General features: G+C 55.8%; 2 protein-coding genes across 13 annotated transcripts in view; one reads left to right on the forward strand and one right to left on the reverse strand.

The window, feature by feature from the left end:
• Positions 1-1,730: 1,730 nt before the first annotated feature.
• On the forward strand, positions 1,731-5,142 carry TMED1 (transmembrane p24 trafficking protein 1). Its single transcript, XM_040240701.1, has 4 exons — positions 1,731-2,047; positions 2,723-2,820; positions 2,956-3,139; positions 4,115-5,142. The coding sequence occupies exons 1-4, from the start codon at positions 1,865-1,867 to the stop codon at positions 4,331-4,333; spliced, it is 684 nt and encodes a 227-aa protein (XP_040096635.1). The 5' UTR covers positions 1,731-1,864; the 3' UTR covers positions 4,334-5,142.
• DNM2 (dynamin 2) overlaps positions 4,891-24,723 on the reverse strand; it is an 87,730-nt gene continuing 67,897 nt past the window's right edge. For 6 of the 12 annotated variants that reach the window (XM_040240697.1, XM_040240692.1, XM_040240688.1 and 3 more), the window contains 7 exons: positions 21,327-21,440; positions 16,102-16,211; positions 13,250-13,361; positions 12,403-12,567; positions 8,827-9,059; positions 7,534-7,785; positions 5,965-6,858 (listed from right to left, as the gene is read on the reverse strand). In XM_040240697.1, coding sequence (XP_040096631.1) covers positions 6,789-6,858; positions 7,534-7,785; positions 8,827-9,059; positions 12,403-12,567; positions 13,250-13,361; positions 16,102-16,211; positions 21,327-21,440 — 1,056 coding nt within the window. In that variant the 3' untranslated portion in view covers positions 5,965-6,788. Of the gene's footprint in view, positions 5,279-5,957; positions 6,859-7,533; positions 7,786-8,826; positions 9,060-12,402; positions 12,568-13,249; positions 13,362-16,101; positions 16,212-21,326; positions 21,441-24,723 lie in introns of those variants that run through there. The other 6 variants (XM_040240695.1, XM_040240694.1, XM_040240689.1 and 3 more) reach the window with 3 other exon arrangements.

Raw genomic sequence — 24,723 nt, forward strand, 5'->3', positions numbered from 1 at the left:
TAAGCATAGAATTACCATATGACCCAGCAGCTTCACTCCCAGGTATATACCCCCAGAGAACTGAAGGCAGATACTCAAATAAATACGTAAACAAACAGGTTCCTAGAGGCACTATTCACAATAGCCAAAATTGGAAACAACCCAAGCATCCAATAGATGGAATGGAATACCACTCAGCTGTAAAAAAGAATTAAATAGTGATATGATGATAAACCTTAAAAACATTATGCTAAGGAAAACAAGGCAGACACTAATGGTCAAACATCCCATTTACATGAAATATCTAGAATTAGCAAACCCATGGAGGCAGATTGATCATCAGACTGGGGTGAGGAAAGAATGAGGAATAATTGCTGGATGGGTACAGGGATTCCTTCCTGATAAAAATGTTTTGGAAGTAAGTAGCAGTAATGGTTGCACAATATTATGAATATACTAAATGCCACTGAGTTGTTTACTTAAAACGGTTTTTTAATGTGTTTCCCCTTGTTAAGAAAGAATCCTTAACAAAAATTTATCACCCATTCTCCACAACTACTTCAAAATGTTCAAGTAGTAACTCTGAATGACAGAAAAACTTGGAACAGTAAGGAACACCCACATACCTTGCGGTGTCCCCCTGCCCTCCTCCCGCAAAAGGAATACCAAGCATGACCATACATAAACTTTGACATTACAAAGTGTTACTTCCCCAAGCTCTCCAAATGTGTAGTTGACAGCCACCAGCTGTGTTCAAAGCATAATGGTCACCACCTGCCAACCTCTTTCATGCTATCTTGAACTCAACACTGCCAATCTGAACATTTTTTTCTTATGTTTAGATGGAATCTCCACAGTCCGTTTCTCCAATGACATCTTTCTGTTTGCTTAGGTTGCCTCCAAATTCTCTAAACCAGAGTGAGAGATTGGCGGCATGCCCAAAGCAAGGCGATAAACCTGGAATATAAATTAATATTTACTGAGGGCCAATGGATGCACCAAGCACTAAATAAACATCATCTTATTTAATCTTCACAACAGCCCAGTCAAGGCCTAGCATCATCCTGTGAGGCCCAGCAGTGTGATGCCTCAAGTAAAGCATGGGGCATGGTTTGAACTAGGCAATCTGCCTTTCCCACACTCTCTGCTTTTCTCTGCTGACGCTAAGCACCTGGGCTGTCGAGTTTGAGACCCTTCTCGAGCAGGGTGAGGCCAGGCTCCCGAGCAAACAATATGGGAAAAATGCAGAGGGCTCACTATGGGCCAGGCCTCATCTCAGTTCTCATCAACTCCGATTAAGAAACAAGGAGACTGATAAAACGACGGTTCTAAGGCGCCAAGGAAAGGATTAGGCATCGGACCTGGGGCCAAGCTCAAGGACCTGGGACCGGCAAGAATCCACGTTAATAGAAAAGTCTCCACCCACCCTAGCTGAGCTTTTTTATACACGAGCCCAACAGGTCGCGTGCAGGAACACGCCCTGCTCCTACTTTCGACACACTACACCCAGACGGATTCGAACAACAGTCGTTGCGCGCGGGGTACTTTGGGAAAACCGCAGGACCTAGCTGCCGCCACCATAGTTGTCTTAACTTTTGCCTGAGGAGAATGTACCATCGTGGTCTTATTTTTGTAATTTTCCCCACAGTGTTTGAGGCTAGAAAGGAGGCTTTACAAAGAAAAATCTGTAGAAGATCGAGTATTTTCAGGCGCATCAGGCATTCATTCGGACAGCTAGGCTCTCGGGGGGTCCTTCACTCCTGGTTCCGCGGGCTTCGGATAACGGACAGAAGCGGCTGCCAATGAACTCAGCCGAATAGCATAAGGGGACAGAGCTATTCCTTAAAGGAACCGCAACCGGTTAGCAGACCAGAGAGTGACCCGGATGATGGCGGCCGGCGCGGCCTTAGGCTTGGCCCTGTGGCTACTACTGCCGCCAGTGGGCGTGGGAGGGGCAGGGCCCCCGCCGATCCAGGACGGCGAGTTCACGTTCCTGCTGCCTGCGGGGCGGAAGCAGTGTTTCTATCAGTCCGCGCCGGCCAACGCAAGCCTTGAGACTGAGTACCAGGTACAGGGTCCCGTGTTGGGGAGCGAGCGGAGGCACGGAGGCGGGGCGTGGCCAAACCAGAGCACGCTATGCTTGCACTGAATAGAGGAGGAGGAGCCCTAGCTTAGGAGCACGAGGGCGGAGCCAGGGAGAGCGAGGCCGAGGGGCGGGGACAGCGCGTGGGAGCGGAAGGGGTGGGAATAGAAGGCTGGGCTAGAGTGGGGCAGCGGGGAGGCGGGGTCATCGGGAGAACGAGGGAGCCCGTCAGAAGGCAGGACCGTCGCGAGTGGGCGTGGTCAAAAGGATTGGGTCGATTGAGGGAGTTGGGAGGGAAGACCAGGATGCTGTACAAAAAAAGGTGTGGTCAACCTGATAATTTCTCGGAGGTTGGGCTAAGGAAAGAAGGTAGGGCTCCGTCGTCTCATTTGGGGTATAGCCAAGTCGGGACGTGATCTCTGTGGGGGGCGTGGCCATACAAAAAGCATCATCGCAGTGGGGGCGGAGCCAAGGCAAGGGGCGGGCCAGAGGGACGGGAGTGGGGCAAGACTGGCTTGAAGGTGTAGGTGTCAGAACTCAGGTAGACCTCTGGGTGGTGGTCGGTATGGGTCTATGCGGGTCGGTCCAGCCCTGACGTTCTCTGGCAGGTGCCTTTGGCTTAGCCCTAGCCCTCTATCCTGCTCTTACCTGCCCCGCCAGGTGATCGGAGGTGCTGGGCTGGACGTGGATTTCAGTCTGGAGAGCCCTCAGGGAGTGCTGCTGGTCAGCGAGTCCCGCAAGGCAGACGGTGTGCACACGTGAGTTAAGTCCCGCTGGCTGTCCGGGTTCAGTTACAGCCCTGCCCCTCGCCGGCCGCCTCGGGTTACCACCCTGCCTGCCTCGAAAAGTCCAGCTTGTCGGCCATTCAGGGTCATGTGTGTCTGTATGCCCAGGGTGGAGCCCACGGAGGCCGGGGACTACAAGCTGTGCTTTGACAACTCCTTCAGCACCATCTCGGAGAAGCTTGTGTTCTTTGAACTCATCTTTGACAGCCTACAGGATGAGGAGGAGGTCGAGGGCTGGGCAGAGGCTGTGGAGCCTGAGGAGATTCTGGATGTCAAGATGGAGGACATCAAGGTGCGCCCAGGACAGCTGGGGCCACTCCTTCCAGATCTCTGGCATTGCTCCCTGCCCTCTGATCTTGGCTGGGGTCTGCCTGGGCCTGACCTCACCTTTCCTATGTATTGGTGCCTGCATGCTAAATTGCTTCAGTCTTATCATATGCAACTCTTTGTGACCCCGTGGACCGTAGCCCACCAGGTTCCTCTGTCCATGGGATTTTCCAGGCAAGAGTACTGGAGTGGGTTACTGTGCCCTCCTCCAGGGGATCTTCCCGACCCAGGGATTGAACCCACTTCTCTTACGTCTTCTGCACTGGCAGGCAGGTTCTTTACCACTAGCCCCACCTGGGAAGCCCCCTACATACTGGTACCCCCAACCTAATAACAGTAGAACATTTCTAGGTATAAACCTTGTTCTAAGGGCTTAAATAACTCATGAAGTCTCCATAACCACTGTATATGTAGGGAAAAATACTGGATTAGATAGCCATTCCCTTCTCCAGGGGATCTTCCACACCAGGCATTGAACCCAGTTCTCCCACACTGCAGGCAGATTCTTTACAGTCTGAGCCACCAGGGAAGCCCCCTATATACAGGGAGTGTGCTCTAATTATCCCCCATTTTACAGTTGGGGAAACTGATGAACAGGATGGCTAAGTAATTCTCCTAAGGCCACACAGCCAGCAACAGAGCCAATATTTGAACCCAGGCAATCTGGCTTCACCTACTGCTTTTTATTGATTACTAGATAGTATGCTCTTTATGCCTAACTGGGCATTCATTCCTTACAACCCTGAGGTTTAATTCGGAGGAGGAAACTGAGGTCCAGAGTTTACTTGCTCATGGTCACACAGCCAGTGAACGGCAGAGGGCTTGAGACTCAGGCAGCCTGGCCACTGAATCTGTGCTCTCAGCTCTCTCCCCCTTTCCCACAAACGAACTCTCACTCCCATCCCAGGACAAAGCCTCGCCTTTTCCCTCTCTGCCACAGGAGTCCATCGAGACCATGAGGACCCGGCTGGAGCGCAGCATCCAAGTGCTGACTCTGCTGCGAGCCTTTGAGGCACGTGACCGCAACCTGCAAGAAGGCAACCTGGAGCGGGTCAACTTCTGGTCGGCCGTTAACGTGGCCGTGCTGCTGCTTGTGGCCGTGCTGCAAGTCTGCACACTCAAGCGCTTCTTTCAGGACAAGCGGCCTGTGCCTACGTAGCCTGTTGCTGTGGAAGAACGGGGGAGAGGAGGGGCAGCAGGGCGCATGCATGTGAGACAGGGGCATCCCTTCCCCAGCTCAGTTTCCTACACAAGGGGAGGCTGTGTAGTTCCAGCCCTGAGGTGGGGCACCCACCCTGTCTCCACCCTTTTGGGCCTGGGTGGGGAGCACTGGCTGGCTTGCAGGTGTGGGTCCCTCCAGGAGGAATGGCTCGGTGGCTGCACCTGTTTTCCTAGAAATGGTGCATGGGGGGCACTGCAGGGTTTGAAGGCAACCCTGGGGTTTTCTGGCCCTGCCTCTGTCCCCTACTGTAACGTGCCTTAGCCAGAGTCTTCCAGTCAGCACCAGCCCTGTGCAGTGCTGGACCGGGCCCAGGAAGCAAACTCCCCATTGTCCTCCCGCTGGCCCTCCAAGTCAGGTCCCAATAGGAGGAGGCTGACTGCTGCGGGATCCTCTGCCTGTCTGCCTTCTCCTTGTGGCTCCACCCAAGGCCTGTGCTGCTACTGCGGGTGGCCTGCTGTGCCAGGGGCCAGGGGGAACAAGACGTGGCTGCAGTGTTCTTGCCAGAACAGTCACTTTTATTGACAGGAAGGGGCCTGGCCCCTCGGCCCAGCAGCGAGTGGGCTGGGTGTGAGGTCTGGTTACAGAACTCGGGGAGCAGAGTCTGCAAGACCACCCGGCCCTCCTGCTCTTCGTGCAGGGGCCCCAGACGGGGCCAAGGAATGGCCCAGCTCAAGCCTGCACAGGAGCCTCCTGGAACAAAGGGTGGTCTGGGTACCAGAATCAATAAATTATGGTCAGAAAAAAAATCACAGTGCCTGGTGATTGGGGCTCAGGGACACCAGCCAGGACAGTCCTGCCCCTAAGAGGGCAGCCAGACGGGCGGGAGGGGTCTCCCACGAAGCTCAGAAGAAAGGCCGGGCAGGAGCCGATGGAGGTGGTCGCCTGGGCACAAGAGAAAAAATCAGAAAGCAAAGTTTAACTGTGACCCGGGCTGAGCTGGAAGGCCTGTGCCCCCAGGAGGGTGAAGGGGGAAGCCCTCAGGACTGTGGGGGTGAGGAGGAGCCTGACTGCTGCACAGTATAAGGTGGGCGGCCAGGATACCCTTTCCCTTCAGTAACTCGCACACCTGTCCCAGGTCCCCATCCTGGCCTGTTATCACTGCTGTGTCATGGGCTCCAGCCAAGCGTCTGTGTGTGGGGATGGGGTGTGTGTGTGCAGGCTAAGTCACTTCAGTCATGCCTGACTCTTTGCAACCCTATGGACTGTAACCTGCCAGGCTCCTCTGTCCATGGGATTCACCAGCCAGTACTGGAGTGGGTTGCCATACCCTCCTCCAGAGGAGCTTCCTGACCCAGGGATTGAACCGGTCTCTCTTACGTCTCTGGCGTTAGCAGGCAGGTTCTTTACCACCAGTGCCACCTGGGAAGCATGAGGGGATGGGGGGAGGGGGAATATTTGCTTCTGCTCCTGAGGTGTTTAGGAAAGTAAGAGCTCTCCCCTCTAGTAGAAGTAAACCCTCCCACCCGAGAGGAGACCCTCGGGTATGGGGGGGCCCATGGTGGGAGGGGCTGGGGCAAGGCCACCCCCCCGCCAGCCTGAATGGCAACACAAAAGGCCCACACACGAGCCACCAGAAGCGTCTTCCCTTTATTGTAGTTTATTAATAGGGTACAGAGTGCAGGCACTTACAGTGGTCAAACCGAGCGAGCAAGAAGCTTTGCTCACGGAGAGGCCGCCCGGAGCCTGACCCGTGGGGGAGCCCCGGGTGGGGACCCAGAGGCCCCCCAAGCTTCCCCATCCCATTCAGCCCTGAACCCCAGCTGCCCTGGGGACCCAGGAAGAGAAGGGGGTTGCCCAGGGAGGAGAGAGGTTGGCCGGGGCCGAGTGTTCCGGACCTGGCGAAGGCACCTCCAGCAGCCGAGGCTGAGCCGTGCGGTTAATGCGGCCGAGGAAGGAATATGTACAACTCGGGCAGGCGGGCAGGCAGTGCTGGACCCGCGGGGCCTGGCTTGCCACTGGTAGCCCCAGCTGCTGAGAAGCAGAATGAGGCCTAGCGGGTATGGACGTCTCGGTGCCGTTTCTTAGGCCTGGTCCACTTAGGCTTTCCTGGCCAGAGAACCCCCGGGTGAACCCTGCCCCCACCAGCCTGGCTCCCTCGTTCAAGATGGCACTCAGGATGCAGCTGTCTCCTCTGGTACCTGAGACCCCATCTCCCAAAGTGCAACACCCCAGCACCCCTCATTCTGGGGCTCCAGGGGCCCTCCTTTCAGTGCTGTGTCCAGCCAGGGATGGGGGCCAGGGTTAGGGAAGAGCCAGGGGCTGCCCGCAGGGAGCCTGGTCCCGCCTGGGGACGGGAGGGCCAGGGGCGGCAGGTGGGCTTAGACCACCGAAGCTCCTGCACTGAGGGTCCTGCTCGAGGACTCCCAAGAACATGACCCCCAACCCCTGCAGCCTAGTCGAGCAGAGATGGCTCGGCTGGGCGGATAATGGTGGGCCGGCTGGGTGCAGCAGGGGGTCTTCTGCTGCAAAGAGAGTAAACACAGGAAGGGGAGAGGGCAGTGAGGCTGGAAGCCGGGCAAGGCTGAGGACCCAGGCGCCACCTCCCCCACCCCATGTAAATATTGCCCATGTTCCATAGTAAAGTTATAGACTTTAAAGAAGAGCATGGTGAATGCTCTTCCAAGCCCGTCACAACAGCTGGCTGAGTTCTTCGCTGGGGTGGTGGGAAGCCCTGACCTCGATGAGTACACGAAGGCCAGCACCCACCTGGGTGCTCCATGATGGCTGCTTTGGCGCTGGGAAGGAATGAACCAACCGGGGCATGAGCACCTGCGCCCACTCTGGACCACAGGTTGCTCATGGGAGAAAAGGGGAAGAAGGAGCCTGGCAACCAGGGAGGAGCAAGGCAGGGCAGGGGTGGGCAGCGCCTCATGTGCGTGTCCTCAGAAAGGAACGGGTCAAAACCAGAAGAAGGGGTCCCATGGGAGGGGCCCCGAGCTACAAGGGGGCCCACTTGCTCATGTAGAGGACGGGCGTGGGAGCTTGGGAGTAGCGTGGACTCCGTTGCTCTGTGAATTAGGCCTCTCGGGGCCTCAGTTTCCCCGTGAGCCCCATAGGGATGCTGCTGACTCCTTTGCTCCCTGCAGACCACAGGCGGGTGCCTCTAGGTGGCGGATGGCAAGGGGGTCTAGCCTTACCTGGGCACTCCAGGGGGAATGCCGGGTGGAATCCGAGCTGGCCGAGATGGGATCTGAGGTGGGGCTGAGAAGGGGTCGTTGTTGGCAAACACGCCAGGGTGGGGGCCGGGCCGGGATGGGATCGGGGGTGCTGAGAAGGTAGCTGGCCCCACTGGCACAGGAATCAGGGGTGGCCCAGGGGTGGGACCCCTCACTGCTGGGGGCCGGCCTGGGGGGTGCACGCTGGATACAGGCCGGCGCTGCGGAGTGGGGCTGTGGAGAGAGGAGAGGTGTGAGGTGAAGCTGGTGGGCAGGCGCACCGGCCACATGGGTGTGGGTGCAGAAGCCCAAGGTAGGGCCAGGGCACTGGCCAGAGGGTGGCCTCCTCTGTAACACAGGCTGGCACCAGCTACCACCCAGCCAGATGCAGTGAGTAGCTGGTCCTGGGCAGGTCAGCACAGATGCCCTGGGCCCCTCTGTCCACCCCCAGGACCTGAGCCAGGGCCCAGCACCTGTCCTCAGTCAACTAGGGTTCCTGCTTCCCTCTGGTCTCACTCCTTCCGGCATCTCCCTCTCACTGGCCCCACTCCAGCCTCCCCACTGACCCCAATCCACCCTTTGAAGCCAAAAGTCCTTCCAGAGCCCAGCATGCCTCCAGAGGTTGTAAGGTCCATGGGCCCCTGTCCCATGTGCCCCACAGCCTCCCCTCTGGGTGCTGCATCTCAGGCTGGAGGCTGGGTCTGCTCTCCAAGGAACCTCAAGGCTCCCTGAGGGCTTGGAAAAACTGGCACCTTCTGAGACTTCTCTGGGCCACCCTTTCTCCTCCCACCACCTGCCCTGTTACTGGTCAGGTGTCCCAGCCTGATGCTCTGACGTGCCCATGTCAGGGCCTCACTGCACCTCAGCTCTAGGTGGTCAGGGCCGGGGATGCCGGTTACGCCCTCCACGTGTCCCTCTAGGTCCTCTCCCACCAGCTGTTCTCAGCTTCCTCTGTGCTTTAGGAGGCTTACCTGTATGGCCAGGGTTGCCCAGGCCCCATGCCCTCTCTGGTTTCTGTTTGGCCTTAACCAACAGAAGGCATCAGGAGACAGGCAGGTCATTAACCCTTCTCTCTCCCTGTCCCTTCAGGCCTAGGCAGGGGTGGCAGTCCCACACTACGGCCAGCCCTGGGTACTGTACCATCTGTGGTCAGGGCCCCTGCATCCTGGCCACCCACGGTTGTGCCCTAATGGACACATGGGGGTGGGGGTGGGTAGAGCTGGAAACCCACAGGCAGTACCCTCTGCAGCCTGTGGGCAATCCAGCCTCACGGACCTGTGGCTGCTGGTGCTCTGGATCCAGGTGTCGTCAACGGGTGGGGGCACGGGAGTGGACACAGTGCTGGTGCTGATGTCCCCAATGATGTTGAGCGCCTCCTTGAGCGCGTGGTACATGCGCAGCATGTCATCCCGCCGCTGGGCCTGGTCAGCCGACTCTTCCATGAGGCTGCTCTGGTCCGCCGACGAGTACAGGTAGGCCAGCAGCTCGTGGTGGATGAAGGCCTTCGTCTGGGGGCAAGGGTTGGAGAGGTCAGAGGTTCCCAACACACCAGCCAAGAACTCAGCCAGCTGCTGTGATGGGCTTGGTTCACCATGCTCTTCTTTAAAGTCTTTAACTTTACTAGGGAACATGGGCAATATTGACAAGGAGGTGAGCTTTCTACGCAGTGGTCTCCTGGGTCTCTCGGGGTTCTTTCAATCATGAGACTCTTGTGAAATGTATTCCTAAAATCTTATCTTTAGTAGCTATCTTTTCTCCCATTATATGTTGAAACTGACTTTTGTTTAAAAACTGCTAGTTTCTGTTCATTAACTTAATACTTTGTTCCTTCCTGAATCCTCCTACAAGATATAGTAGTTTTTCAATTACTTTTCTTGGAGTTTCTAGGTACACAAGTTCATGTTTACATAGGGACAATTTTCCCCATTTGTTTTCAACATTCACACCTTTCAATTATTTTTCATGTCTAAATGCATTGGCTAGTAACTCTACAAGAAGATTAAATAAAAGTGGAAATGGCCAACTTGTTGTTGATTTTGGAGGGGATGCTTTCAGAGCTTCCCCATTAAGGGCAAGAGTGGCTTTGAGACAGAAAAATCGATTCAATGGATATATGAGATCTTGTAACCAAAGTCTCCTCTACAATTGTCTTGTTAAGAATAGATGTCCATCACTAATTATTAGAGAACTGTAAATCAAAATTACAATGAAGTACACCTCACACCACTCAGAATGGCCACCATCAAGAGATGTACAAATAATAAATGCTGGAGAGGGTTTGTAAAAAACAAATCCTCCTATATTGTTGGTGGAAATATAAATTGGTGCAGCCACCATGGAAAACAGTATGGAGGTTCTTTTAAAAACTAAAGACAGAACTACCATATGATCCAGCAATCCCATTCCTGGGCATATATCCAGAGAAAACTATAATTCAAAAAGATACATGTACCCTCAATGTCCACTGAAGCACTATGTACAATAGCTAAGACATGGAAGAAACTAAATGTCCATCAACAGATGAATGAATAATGGTGTGGTACACACACACACAGTAGAATATTACTCAGTGATAAAAAAAGAATGATATAATGCCATTTGCAGCAACATGGATGGACCCAGATATCATCATATTAAGCTTGGAAGAAAAGTTATGACCAACCTAGATAGCATATTCAAAAGCAGAGACATTACTTTGCCGACTAAGGTCTGTCTAGTCAAGGCTATGGTTTTTCCTGTGGTCATGTATGGATGTGAGAGTTGGACTGTGGAGAAGGCTGAGCGCCGAAGAATTGATGCCTTTGGACTGTGGTGTTGGAGAAGACTCTTGAGAGTCCCTTGGATTGCAAGGAGATCCAACCAGTCCATTCTGAAGGAGATCAACCCTGGGATTTCTTTGGAAGGAATGATGCTAAAGCTGAAACTCCAGTACTTTGGCCACCTCATGCAAAGAGTTGACTCATTGGAAAAGACTCTGATGCTGGGAGGGATTGGGGGCAGGAGGAGAAGGGGACGACAGAGGATGAGATGGCTGGATGGCATCACTGACTCGATGGACGGGAGTCTGAGTGATCTCCAGGAGTTGGTGATGGACAGGGAGGCCTGGCGTGCTGCGATTCATGGGGTTGCAAAGAGTCGGACATGACTGAGCGACTGAACTGAACTGAACTGAAGACACTTATATGTGGAATATAAAATATGATATAAATGGACTCATTTACAAAACAGAAACAGGCTTATGGTTACCAAACAGACACTGGTGGTTGTGGTGGTGGGTAAATTAGGAGTTTGGGATTAGCCAATACAAACCACCTCGTATAAAATAGATACAAAACAATGCTCTACTGTATATACCATAGGGAACTATATTCAATATCCTATAATAAACTGTAATGGGAAAGAACATGAAAAAGAATATATATATAGATGGATTTTCTCAAATGAACTTTCCAAGCGCATGCAGAGTTGACAGTGCTGGATAGTTTTGCATTTGCAAACCATGTAAATGCATTAGCTATTCAAGCATTTAAATTTTGAAAAACTAGTAAAGGAAAAAAAGTATCACTTAAAAATACAGTGAAGAGTCTCCTTTGTCCACTCTGGTCTCTTTAGGCCCCGAGTTCCCCTTCCAGGGTCACTAGGTTCCTGTACAAACTTCCAGATTCCTAGGCATATTATATATAGAGAAGACTTCCCGTCTGTTTTTACACAAATAGAGCCTTCTTGATCATTCTGTTATGCTCTATACCTTTTCACTTTAATAAAGTCAGTACAGACCTGGAGAAAGTTTTCATTCTTTTATTTTTGGGTATTTTTTTGCAATAAAATGGACATTTACTTAACGAATTCTAAGAAATGGACAGAGATTTCTATTTCTTGGCCGCTATAAAACATGCTGAAGAGAATAACCATGCATATGCTCAGTCTGCATGCTGGCAAATGTCTCTGTGGGGAGACATTCCTACAAGTGGAACTGCTGGATCAAAGCATACATGCATTTAAAATTGCATAGCTGTGGCACCCTATATATTGCCAATCCCATCCATATGTGAAAATGTACCAGGACACCCATGGGAGGAGACTGGGAAGAACAGAGTGAAAGGGAAGGGACACGAGATTTTTGCTTTAGGCACTGTCCTACTATGAGCTCTTATAGTCACAAGAGAAACTGAACCTGGGCTACACACACAGCTAAGTGCTTAGTGCTGAGCCCAGGGCCTGAGCCGTCCCAGCAGCCTGCAGCAGGAGACATTAGTGTAGCCATATTTCACTCAAGAGATGCCAGATGCCCTGAGAGGCTCGGGAGCCCTCGGGTAGCAGGGTGAAGGCAGGCGGGGCACAGGCCATTAGAGGCCACAGCGGGGACAGACTTAGCCGGGGTTTGAATGAATCCTACCTCTCACTCTTCTGAGTGACTTGGAACAGGTTTCTTAACCTATCTGGGCCTCTGTTTTCCTGTCTCTAAAATGGGGATGACAGCAGTCCCTTCTCCTAGGGTTACTATAAAGCTAAAAAAACTTCAGAGAAAGTGCACATGTGTGGTGGTAGCTTCAATGACCCCACTGAGCGGGGTACAGGTGGCCTGTGCCTTCCCATTTCCCAAGATAGGCTAGGAGGTCCTGTTTGTATCAGGTGGTGAGACTTAATTTTTATCTTTTCCTTTATTTTGGTCATGAAGCATGTGAGATCCTGGTCCCCCAACCGGGAACTGAACCTGTGCCACTGTAGTGGAAGCGCAGAGTCCTGATCACTGGGCTGCCGGGGAAGTCCCTGACTTTAATTTGGTACAGAGTGTGTTCAGGCCACATCTGGCTGCAGGGTGGGGCAGGCCCCGGAGGGGCAGGCACTCACATTGTTGATCATGAGGTGCATGATGGTCTTTGGCATGAGGTCACGGATGGACTTGTTGATTATGGCCACATACGAATCCACCAGGTTGCGAATGGTCTCTACCTGCCGCTCCAACTGCGGGTCCATGGAGAAGGTGTTCTCCTGGGCTCCATCCTCGTTTTCTGCCTGCAAGGAAGGAGAAGTGGTAAGGTAGTAACCATGGTCTGAGGTGAGCCTGGGGAGCGCCCCCTCCTCTGGGAATTGCTTGCCCTCTCCCACCCGCAACTGACTCCCTGGGGCTGGCCCCTGACGGCTGCATTGGCACCGTGCGGCCCTGCCTGCCCCGGCCTGAGCTGCTTGGACCTGGGGTGACTGCGGCCCAAGGTGGGCTAGAGACACTCAGCTGGGGAATGGGACAACACATTAATTTGGGGCCACGTTCACTCTGCCTCAGGACAGGAAAAAGAGAATAAAGCAGACAGGATCCTGGCCCATGTGTATCCTTGTCCTTGACTTCAGTTGGAGAATCTTCTAGGTGCTGATGACAGGACCACCCACCCCAATCCCCTTTCTCCTTTGTTCAAGAGAGCATGGGATGTCTTCCCTGGTGGTCCAGGGGCTAAGATTCTATGCTCCCAACACAGGGGGTTTGGATTCATTTCCTGGTCAGGGAACTAGATTCCATGTGCTGCAGCTAAGACTCGGCACAGCCAAATAAATAAATAAAAATTAAAAAAACAGAAAGCAAGGGGGTATGGGCTACATGCCTTCAGAGAGTTCTGGCAAACAGCCTAAAATGAACCAGCCCATGAGATGCTGGCTCCCCTTCTTCTCTAGGGAGGGAGGGGTCAGCTCAGGGTGCTCTTACCTGGTCCTTCTCCGGGTAGACCCCAGCTCGGAGGAATGAGGCCTTCCAGCTGTCCACGTCCTCCTGGGAGTCACAGGCCAGCTCGATCTGCCGCAGGTCCTTGTAGACATTCCTGCGGCGGGAGGGAGGGAGGAAAAGGCCCGTGGCTAACCCTGCCCGGCGCCCAGCGGGAACAAGGAGCTGGCGTGCAGGCTCGGAGGCTGGCCTGACAGGGGTTCACCCCTGCCCCGGGCGCTCATGACCAGAGGCCCCAGGATGGCAGTGGCCTCTACACCACGTTGGCCTGATGGAGGCTTCATGAGTTCATGCCTGCAACACCCAAAACTGTGATGAGAGCAGGGTGTGTGCTCCGTGAGCCTGCATCTAGCAGCATCCCTGGTGTTCTGTTTGTGAGCTCAGCTACTTCCCTCCTGATGCTCTCCTGGGGGGGCAGTGACTAGAAGTGGGCAGTGACCCATGACACTCTCTGCCAGCTGGGGAGCTCCCATCAAAGTGTTTCTAGAGAGGTGACTCCGTGCGTGTCTCAGCCGCTCAGTCATGTCCATAGAATTCTCTGGGCAAGAATACTGAAGTGGGTTGCCATTCCCTTCTCCAGGGGATCTTCCCAACACAGGGACTGAACCTGGGTCTCCTGCATTGCAGGTGAATTTACCTTCTGAGCCACCAGGGAAACCCTGGTAGAAAGACTATAGCATTGTCCAGAAGAATGTTCTGTGATAGTGGAAACATTTTCTGCCTGTGCTGCCTGACACAGTAGCCGTGAGTCACAGGTAGTTTCTTTCTGAGCACAAGAAATGGGCCAGGGTGACCAAGAAAGTGGTCTTAAGACTTTTTCCCACTGATTTATATTTAAATAGTCACATGTAGGTAGTGGCTACTGCACTGCACACAGAAGGTCTAGCACGTGCCCAGATTCTTAGAAGGGAGGTAGAGCTGGCCAGGGACAGGACCAAGACTCCCAGTGAAGGCTTGTGAATTGCTGGGCACATGTGGGTCTGTGAGCAGAAGGTGCAGAGCCCCAAGGCTGGGAGATGAGGGAAAACAGACGGGCACTAACCAGTATTTAAGGACAGTGTTCTCTCTATACTGGGGTCAGGATCCATGCTACATGCATGTCACCCTGTCCCGCAAAGCAGGTGTGGCTGAGACGGCCAAACTGTCCCAAAGTCTTCCAGTGAGGTTTGGGTTTGAGATTAGGCACACATGGCCTCACGACAGTCCTCAGGCCAACCAGCAGCCAGTGAGTGGCTGCCCTGAGATTTCCAGGGCATTTCTTTGTTGCTCCTCCTCCTCCTTCCTGCTGCCTGGAACATCATCATGATGGCTGGAGATTGGGCAGCCATCTTGGACAGAGAGGAGGAAAGCTGAGAAATAGAAGGAGGGCCTGGGTCTGGATGCCTGTGGGCTTGTCCAACCTGCCCTTGATGGTAAAGTCTGAACTTGATTTATATTAAAAAAAAAACCCACCAAACTTCTATCTTGTTTCTGCTACTATCACTCTTTGTTTCCTGAACTCACCCCTCAATAATATATTAGGCAATGTCTTCACCCTACTGCACGGAAGACCACAGGATCAGGGAAGTGTGTTGGCTGCCGGGCATCTGGCAGCCAGGAACAGCTTCCCAGCAGGCCTGTCCCACTGCAGAGCCCAGTTTATCCCACATACCCTAGGGCTTCTTAGGCGTGGGAGGTGGGGAGTGGGAGGAATGTGCCTATAGCCCGAAAAGGGCTACAAAAGACTCTGGAGGCAGCTGATGGTCAAAGAAGACCTCAGAGCTCTCGGCCAGCCCAGAAAGGAGCAGGATAGAGCTGTTTTTGCACAAGCCAGTGGCTCAGCTGGAACTAGTGGGAAGGTAGTCCAGGGGCCAGCAGAGAGAAAGCCAGTGCCTGCTGGCCAGTCATGAAGGACAACCAGGCTTTGGCTGAACCCTGGTGCGAGGGGGTCCCTGCGTGATGGTGTGAACCTGAGCAGGGGCCCTCCTGGGTCCACACTCAGCCGTTCCTCCTGCTCTCAGACCCCCTGCCAACTGGGTCTTTTCTCAAGCTGAGAGAAGTGCCTTGGCTTTTGCTAAAGTCTCCCACCAACACCCCTGGGGATGGCTTTACGGAGAGTCTCCTGGGCTGTTCTCGTCTCTGTTACACTGGCCCTGGGATCTTGCCCCCTCTAGACTTGAAACACCACCACAGGGCAATGAATCCCCAGTTCATATTCCTGCCCAGAGGGCAGTCCTGAACACCAGTCTCTTGTACCTTCCCAGATGCCTCCCTCACACTCTGCCTGGAATCTCACAGGCCCCTCTCCCTCAGCGTCGCCCAACCCCGCCTCTGACTGGCCCCAAGCCTTCTCTGCCTCTGCCTGCCCCATGTCAGCCAACGGCAGCTCCGTCCCTGGGCAGTGCCTTTTGTTCTCATACCCACAGCCGCCAGGAGTCTGGTCCCTCTGCTGGAATCCATCCCTTCCTCCTCTGTGTCCTCAGCCCCTCAGGTCCAGCCCCACCACTGCCCACCTGGGCCAGTGCGGGTGTCTCCTCCCTGGCCTCCCACCCTCACCCCCGGCTCCTCAGCCTGTTCCCCTCATGACCACTAGGGGGCACCCGTGAGTACCAGCCCCAGGTCCAATCCCTTGTCTGCTTAAAATCCGCCCTGGCTCTGCTCATTTCTTTCTCACCTCTCCCCAGAAGGGCCTTCCCTGACCGCCTCACAGAAACACTTTTCTGTTTCTTGACTGACTCCCTTTCTGGACCGTTGAGACCGTAGGTAGGGACTGTTCACAGTAAGTGTTCTGCGGATGCTGCAGAATGACTGAATGGGGCCACTGGTCTCCCCGGGACCCGGGTCCTGGGTGGGCTCACCTCTGCTCTGTGTTGAAGATGGCGAAGACGTGCTTGTTGGACATGAAGCCCTTCTCCACGTCACGGATTTTGAGGTTGTCCAGAGGCAGCATGTACTTCTTCTCTTTCTCCTGATGGAGGAAGGGGAGGGGTCAGCTTTGGCTGGACTCTACAAGGGACATGGCCAACATCCAATGCCTCCCATGTGGCTCGCTCTCCGCAGATGAACTTACCTGCCCCATCTCCCCCTCGTTCACCTGACCCAGCCACGCTGGCCTCTGACTCTCTCTCAACATCTCAAGTGGGCTCCTACCCCAGGGCCTTTGCACGTGGAATGCTGCCCTCCACCCTCAAAGTCCACACGGTTCCCTCTTGACACCTTTGTGCAGAGGGCAAGGCCTGCTCCAACCCCACCCCAAACTCGCCCTCTACTTTTCGCCCTGGTGCTTCTCCTCACATGACACAGCACGCCACACATCTTGGTCATCGGCCTGGGTCACTGGGACCGCTGAATCCAGGGTGGGAACTCCTGTCTGGTTCACTGCTGACACACAGGGGATGCTCAAAACCAGCCAGCTCTGACTGTACCTGGGTCCCAACCACTAAGTGAACGTAACCATTAAGTCCTCTACAATTTCACAACAAGCCTGCGAGTGAGTTACCACTATGATCCCATTTTCAAGAGAGACAGACTGAGGCATAGAACGGCAGGCAGTGGGGGTAGGGGTTGGGCAAAGCTGGAAAGGGAGGCGCCCTCGAGCTGAGGCCTGAGTTCCAAAGCCTGGCTGGCCTTGTTCAGAAAGTGCCCACTGAGTGCCAGGCACGGTGGTCCTGCTGGCTACTGAGCAAGCAGCTCAGAAAGGGTGCATCTCCTGGCCAAGGTTCTGGGCCTGGTGAGTCTGAGTTGGAAGTCACACTCTGGAGCCCCAGTGATGTCAGCTAAGCACCTACTGTATGCCCCTGCAAATGCATCATTAGTCTTCGTTCGGGGGTGGAGGTGGTAGCATATTAACTGGGTTTTCTACATCAGAAAACCAAAGCACAGCGCCAGGGTCTCCCCAACTCCCAACCGCTCTCGGGCTGAGGAGACATGCTGTGTCCAATAGCTCTTGGAACCCTCTCACACATCCCTGCCTGGGAAGCAGCATGATCAGAGAGGGCTGCTGGTCACCCAAGGGCACACAGCAGTGGAGTGGGCCACATGGGACTTCAGAAGCCAGGGTCTCCCCACTGCCCTCCTGGCCTTTGACCTCTTGGATACCTTTGGAGAATAGAGACCAGTTCCCTCACACCACAGCCATCCTACCCCTGACCTCCGGAAGGTATCAGAACAAAGCCCCACAAAGACGGCTGCTTCCGAATTCAAAAGCGGCCTCAGTGGTGATGGGAAAGAGAGCTGGGGGCTCCCCGGTGGGTGGAGGGCCGCCTGGAGTTTCAGGACTACTGAAGGGGCAGGCTTGGTGCGGGGGCTCAGTCCTGACTGGGGTGTTAGGAGATCAGAAGGGCCAGACCCCACCCCACTCATTGTCCCTCCTCTGCCTCAGTTTCTTCAGCTGTCAAAGGTGGGTAGGAAGGGCTTCCCTGGCAGTCCAGGGGTTAAGACTCCATGCTTCCTATGCAGGGAGCATGGGTTCGATCCCTGGTCAGGTAACTAAAATCCCACATGCCCTGTGGCACGGTAAAATAAATTAGTAACAAATAACAAAAATCAAAAAGGTGGATAGGAGCCTTGGCCTCCTGGTCCAGGAGGACACTGAAAACTCTGAGCACATGCCTATCTTGGAGTCAGCGCTTACAAGGCACCTGGGGTTTTGTCTGTCTGTCTGTCACTCTTGCACCAGGGTCAGTCAGTCCACAAGGCTCCATGCAAGAAGGAAGCAGGGCATTGCTCCTCCAGGCCAAGCCACAGTGAGAGGCAGGAAGAAGAGCCCGGCGGCCAAGGAGGTGAGCGCCCCCCATTCACGCCGCAGCGGGTGTGGGCAGGCCCTCTGACCTCTCGGGGAAGAGTTCTGGGGGTTTCACAAGGGGTTGGGGTCTGAGTTCCTGGCTCAGAAATTTGTGGAAGAAGCTCTGCTTGCCCCCACCCTATCATGTCATCGTGGGGCAGGAAGCTTCCAGTCGGCCGGCCAGGCCAAGTCACTGAGTCACACACAGTCCTTTCGGGCCCTGAGCAAGACACCACATCTGGAATTGTTTATAGTGTGATTCCGCCCAGAGCAGGGCGGCCGCCTTCCTGATGCTGCGGGCACGCGCGTGCACGCACACACGCACACATACACACAGCACACAGACACAGAGGCGCGTGTGCACCCCGCCCCCACCCCAGAGACCTTCTCCCGCTGGCAGAGGCCCTGGTCCCAGACCCTCCCTCCCTGTCCCCACCCCCGCCTCCCTCACCCCCACCGCCTCCCTAGGATTTCCTGAAAACCCACAACTTTCTCCAGATGCGCGCTGGCCCCAGCCATGCCACGTCAGAAGAGACGAGCAGACAGTCACAGGCGGGTGGCTTCCTCGGAGGTGCCAGAGGCGCGGTGGCCCTGCCGCTGCCCAGGGGGCCCGCGGGATGGATGGACAGCCGGCCCCGCCAGCCCAGTGTTCAGACTACCTGTTCAGGGGGCTCGGAATGTGTACAGTAGTCTGCACATTGGTTAGGCTGGGCTCGGGCGAGCGGCGCGTCGGGATGGGCCCCCTCCAAACTCGCTGCCACCCCCACAGTGAGGCACACCCGGAGGTGAGTGTCATCGTCCACTGCCCTGTTCCCCACAGGGGTGGAGATCTGGACAGAAGATTCTGGAATAAAGAAGAAGGGCTTGGGCGGGGGTTGGGGGAGAGGTGCCAGGAAAGGGCCAAGGGCACCCTGACACTGGCTGGAGGGCTAGGGGCTCTGGCGAAATCAGTCCCCTGTGCCTACCCTCCTGGAACTACCATCTCTTGTTTATTCTTTAAATAAAGTAACCCTGGTGTCTTGCCTCTCCCTGAGGCTTCTCTACGAAGGTGGCCTGACCCTGGGAGTGGCCACTCCGGGTTGGGTGGGATTTTCAGGGTCCTTGCTGGGGATCCCAACTGCGGGGAAGGGGAGAGGCAGGGGACGGACAGAGAGAGGACTTCGCGCGCGCCCCTCCCCATCTCCGCCCGCTTTGTGTCTGGGGCGCACACAGGGCCTCGTTCACGGGACTGCTGGTTCTCATTACGGCCGGCGGGCGCACGACCCTCCTCCCAACACAGCCCTAGCCTCTGCTCTGGGGCCACCTCGGGAGGGTCTGCGGCTCCCACTTTCAACCCTGAGATGAAGGAGGAACAAAGGGCCCCTCCTGAAGTTAAAAACTGGGCTCGGGACGGTGCCCTGTGGCAAACTGCCAGGCTGGAGTCTCAGCCCGACGCCCCTCTCCAACCGCCCAAGGTCTGTCACTCCTGCCCTGGGGCTCCCTCGAAGCCCAAAGGCGCACACCAGCTGACAGCTGATGACAGGGTTTCAGACTCCGGGGGCGGAAAGAGAGGGAAGGAACGTGCACGCGCCGCCCCCCACCCCCACTTCACCCCGGCCATCTTGAGGAGCAGCTGTGGCCACGAAGGTTCCTTGAGGGCCGCCCAGTCCCACCCTCCCTCCACAGCGCAACCCTGGAAGGCTCCCCAGACATCGCATCTCCCCCACCCCAGAGGTGAAGCAGCCGCCCAGGCAGGGTCCCCTCAGGGACTTGGGCCTCCCAAGGCTTCGCAACATTCCAGGAGTGAGTCTCGGGCCTCAAGGGGAGTGGGGTGATGACGTTCTTTCCTCAAACACTGCCTCTTGTCAGAACTGCTTCCGGTCTGGGCAGTGGGGAACCATCCAGGCGTGGGGCTGAGGGGCTGAGGGTCAGGGAGCCTGCACCCTGCACCCACCACACAGGGACCCTTCCCCACACTGTGACACAGGGGCAAGTCACTGCTCAGAGCTTCAGTTTCCTTACCTGACGAAAGGAATGTGAGTACTGACTGAGGAGGAAGGGGAGGAAGAGAATGCCTTCTCTAGGGGACCATGGCGGGCTCCCCTAGCCAGTGAACCTGGCATGGGGCAAGGGCTTCATAAACAAGAGAGGGCTCCCCCATGGGCCCCGAGAGAGCTCAAGTTCTACCTGCCTCCTCTCTGAGCCTGGGTGGAAATACACACAGCTGGGGTGGGGTCAACCGGCTGCCCAGCCATGGGGTGTCATCCCAGAACCCCCAAGGGAGGAGAGCCAGGTGGGGCATTTCCAGGGCTGATCAGAGATGCCCAGCCTCTCCTCCAAGGGCACCTTGGAGGCTGTGCCATCCCACGTGAACTAAACATACAGCAGTTGTATGACAAGATTCACGGGCATGTGAGCAGAGCGATATCAGGGCCGTATGGTGATGGGTGTGGGGCAGCCGTCTGGGACCACAGGGAGGAGCTATGTGATAAGGTGGCAACAGGGCAGGTGGAGCCTGGGCCCCGGACAGCCTCACAGTACAGGGGTGCAGAGCTCACAGGGATGTGGGGAAGAAACACACCATCTCTGTAAGTGCCTTCATGTGGGGCCTCTGTGTCACAGATCCCAAACGATGGCCACCTAACATCACCTTGACAACAAGGAGAGCCTCTGCGCCTCTCCAGGGACAGGAGAGAAGCACGGTGGCCCAGGCCACAGAGCCTGCGTCAGCAGGGGCTGCACTCATTCACAGCCCTGGCCATAGGCCCACAGGCAGTGTGTGACCCGCTCCTGGTGCTTATTAATCCTGCTGCTGTTCCCAGAGGCCTCCCTCATCCTTCTGAGAAGGATGAGCCCACATGGAATAATCTCAAGACAGACATGGGACCGAGCACCTTATAGATGCAAGGACCATTCTGCCCCACTTCACAGATGGGAAAACTGAGGCGCCCAGAGGAGCTAAGGGCCTGGTCGTGAATCTGAGTCTCTGGTCTGAGTCTGTACCCCCTCTGAGAGCTCCCCTTGCCGTGCTGTTGGAGGGTGGGATCAGTTTGGAGACTGTGGGTGGCTCCCCCTCCCCCATGTCCCTTTTTTCCTCAGGGAGCCCAGCCCCCATCAGGCCTGACCCCACAGTGGGTTGTGAGGGGCTGGGATAGGAAGCACGGAGCCTTTTGCACACCCTCCAAACCTGGCTGATACCATCCTAATTACAGAGGCACTCAAGCCACCTTTTCCGAATCCATAGTAAGTTGAGAGAGCGCCACCCGGAGGCAGGAGGTGTGAAGAGCACCCATTGACCGCCCCACCCAGCCAGCCACTCACCTCCTCATCCTTGTACCAGGACAGAGACTCAGCCGTCAGCACGAACCAGTACTCCTTGGAGCCGCCCTTCATCAGGCTGATGTTGTTGATAGTTAGCCAGCCCCTGCGGATCACCTGGGGAGGATGGAGGGCCAGCCAGGCTCAGCAGGGGACCAGGACACCACCCAGCCCGGCCTGCCCCCGCCCCCAGCAAGGCAGAAAAACCAGGCCACCATGGCAGAGAAACCTCCAGCCCAGAGCCAGGCAACCCAACTCCACTCGGCTTTGCCCCAAGCGCTACCCACTGGAAACCAAGGCGGGGCCCTCAATGGACAGACGTGGACTGACTCACAGGCTCTGGGCTGCTGGGGAGCTGGGTCCCTGGGGAGCCCCTCTGCCCATGGGGTTAGATTAAACTAGCACAGGTGGCAAGAGGTACGCCCAGCTAGAAGGGGCCTAGGGGAGGGGGATCCCAGGCTTATGGGTGGGCCGTGTCACGTGCAGGATGAGATGTGACACTGAAGGAATCAGCCTTGCCTTGGTGAGACACGGTACTAGGGACCCCCTGGGCCCTGCCCCTCACGTCCCCTGGAAGGCAGCCATTGATGGAGAGCTGTAGGGACTGCTGGGCAATGGAACGGTTCTTTCTCTCCTTTCAGGGGACAACTGGCAGAGGCTGGTCGCCACTGCCCGGCTCACCCAGGCACTCAGCGGGCACAGGGTTCTGTTCTGACCAGGAGGTCAAGCTAGGCCCTGCCCCAGAGCTCCCCTCCCCCAGGTGCTCTTTCCAGAACACCAGGATGAAGGAATGCCTCCACTCAGAGGGCTTGAGCCCAGGAGACCTGCCAGGCATCATGCCCCACACTCGGCTTCAAGTCATGTGGTTCCACTTTTCTCTGACTGGGACATGCAGGTCTTGGGCTGGAAGAACCCCTGACAGGGCTCCCCTCTGGCTGCAGCTGTCATCTGAGCAGGGGGCAGAACCCAGGCCTGAGTGAGGGACTCACCTGACAGCTAAAGGCAGGCGGCTAGCCTGGTGTGTGTGTTGGGGGCACACTCTCATGTTCTCTGGGCCATGCAGGCACTTGTGGGCTGGAGCCCCCCACCACTCTGGACTGGGGACCCTGCGGCAGTGGGAAGCATGAGCAGGGGTGGGTGGGGATGCCTGAGGCCGAGGCAATGGCAGACGGCTAAGCTGCAGGAGGTGGGCTGCGAGTGGCCGGGGCTGGCTGGGAAGACAGAGCACTGTGCCCCCAAGGGTGGGGTGAGGCTCCCATGCTTCCCCTGAGGATGGATCTCAAGAGGGCCTTCACCCTGTCTACTCTGCCCTGTCCCTAGGCCCACCACATTGTCACAGGGCCACCTGGAAGTGAGCTCTGAGCCTCAGGGACCATGAAGGCAGAGGCAGCTGCAGAGCACCCAGGGACCCCTATACCACAGAGATGTCCCTGCCTAGGCTGTGACCTGTAAGAAGCCACGTGGCAGCTCTTGCTAAGGCCCAGCATATAGACTATTCTCTCCCTAGGATGATGAGACAGCACCTGGGAGTCTTGTGGCCACCAGGGAGCAGGCAGAGACTGTCAGCCCCAACAAGGTCTTGGTTTCTTTCCTGGCAACAAGGTGACCAACTCACCCTGGTTTGCCCAGGAGGCCCCTAGACTGAGCACTAACAGTCCCAGGGACACCCTCAGTCTCAGGCAAAGTGGGACAGCAGGTCTCCAGACCCAGGCCCAAGGCCATCCCACATAGGACCCAGGAAGGAACCCCTGCATCTAACAACCACACCCAGCTCTGGAGGTGCGTGGGGGTCTGTCCACGACAACCCTCTCTCCCCAGGGGGAGTGTAAGGCCTGTCTTGTCTTAGCCCAGACACAGAGTGGGTGCTTCTAAACTTTACCCATTGACTGATAGGTCGGGGGAAGAAAGGGGCAGAGGCCATGCTTGCTGGTTGCTCCCCAGAGGAGATACTCTCACCTGGCCCAGCCTTGTCCCCAAGGGGGCAGATGGGCCTCTCCCCCTCCCTCTCTGTGGCCTGGCTTGCCTGCCTCCACCCTTGGTCAGCTGAGGTCAGAGCTAGCAGATGGGGCCCCTGACCGGCTCCGGGGCATGTGGCAAGGGCTGTGGCCATGTTGGGAATGGCATATCTGAGCCTCGGGGTCTGGAGAAGCACTGCACCCCCAAGTCCCTCTGCCCTCAAGCCACCCTGAGAACTGCTTGTGCAGGAGCCCAAGAGGACTCAGAGACAAAATCCCACCCCCTGGGGAGGAGCAAGCTGCTGGTGGCAGACATAGGTGCTGAGGCTAGAGCAAGAAGGGGCGATCGGGACTTCTATCCAAGCGATTTGTGCTGAAGGGACTGGGCTCAGAAAAAGGAGGGGAGCAGGACTAGGGTCAGCTGGGGAGACAGAGAGGCAGGCAGGCTTCCCATGCTCCAGGGCACAGGCATGCTGGGGGCAGAAGGAAAGGCTGCCAGGGGTGGCATGGGCAGCAGGCAAGCAGGGCAGTGGAGCCCTTCTCCTCCTGGGTGAGAGGTCTGGGCAGGGATGAGAATCGTGGCTGGGAGATCCAGGTGCCACAGCCATGCACAGAGCAGAGCTGGGCTTCATGGCTGGGGGTGTGGAATCTGGGAGGAAAAGAATGACTAAACCTCTCAGGGTGTGGGTTTGGAGAGAAACATGGCCCTGGTCTGTCTGGAGGAAGGAAATCATTCAAGTTCAAAGGGGACTGGGGGCAGGGGTTTGTGACACACAGGGAAGGCAGGAACCAAGGGTCCAAGGACGATCCATTCCTCCTGTGGCCATGCCAACCATGCCAAGCTTTGGGGTCTTTCTGGATCTTCCAGACCCTGGTACAGGGTCAGCTCAGCTACTTGAAAAGCCCTGGGATCACCAGCGGAGCAGCCATAGGGCCTGCTCAGTGTGGTGGGAGAGTAGCCGGGAAAAGGAAGGCTCAGTGAGGGCCACTGACCCAAGCCATGATCTCCAGGGTGGAGAGCTGCCCAAGGGGCAGGCACCTTGAAAAGAGCTCAGCTCTCAAATGTGAACAGTGCCTGCTCACTGCTGGTCTGGGCTGGGCCACACACAGACAGGAGGTGATACCTAAAACAGGGATGGCAAATACTATTCACCAATCCATGGGTGGCGCTCTGGGCACAGGGGAAAAGAATACTAGGATCAATTAGTGATGTCTACCATCAGCAAACAGATGGGGGCAAGAGGAACAGCCTAATCAGTCATCATATCTGCTACAGAGGCGGGAAGAGATTGGCAGCATCCAGGAGACAGTCCCCCAACCGATTAGCCATGTCTGTCATGGGGACGGGAGGGGTGTCATGTGCAAAGCTATCACATGGGGAAAGAAAAAATTCCTTAACTAGTTCATCATATCTGTCACATGCTTCACCAAAAACAAACAAACAA

Source organism: Oryx dammah, unplaced genomic scaffold, assembly GCF_014754425.2.
Source record: "Oryx dammah isolate SB20612 unplaced genomic scaffold, SCBI_Odam_1.1 HiC_scaffold_5, whole genome shotgun sequence".
NCBI classification, from domain to species: domain Eukaryota; kingdom Metazoa; phylum Chordata; class Mammalia; order Artiodactyla; family Bovidae; genus Oryx; species Oryx dammah.

Coding starts and splice junctions, on each gene's coding strand:
- TMED1 (XM_040240701.1), top strand. CDS start 1,865: ATGATGGCGGCCGGCGCGGCCTTAGGCTTGGCCCTGTGGCTACTACTG. Junction 2,048..2,722: donor GCCTTGAGACTGAGTACCAG/GTACAGGGTCCC, acceptor CTGCCCCGCCAG/GTGATCGGAGGTGCTGGGCT. Junction 3,140..4,114: donor TCAAGATGGAGGACATCAAG/GTGCGCCCAGGA, acceptor TCTCTGCCACAG/GAGTCCATCGAGACCATGAG.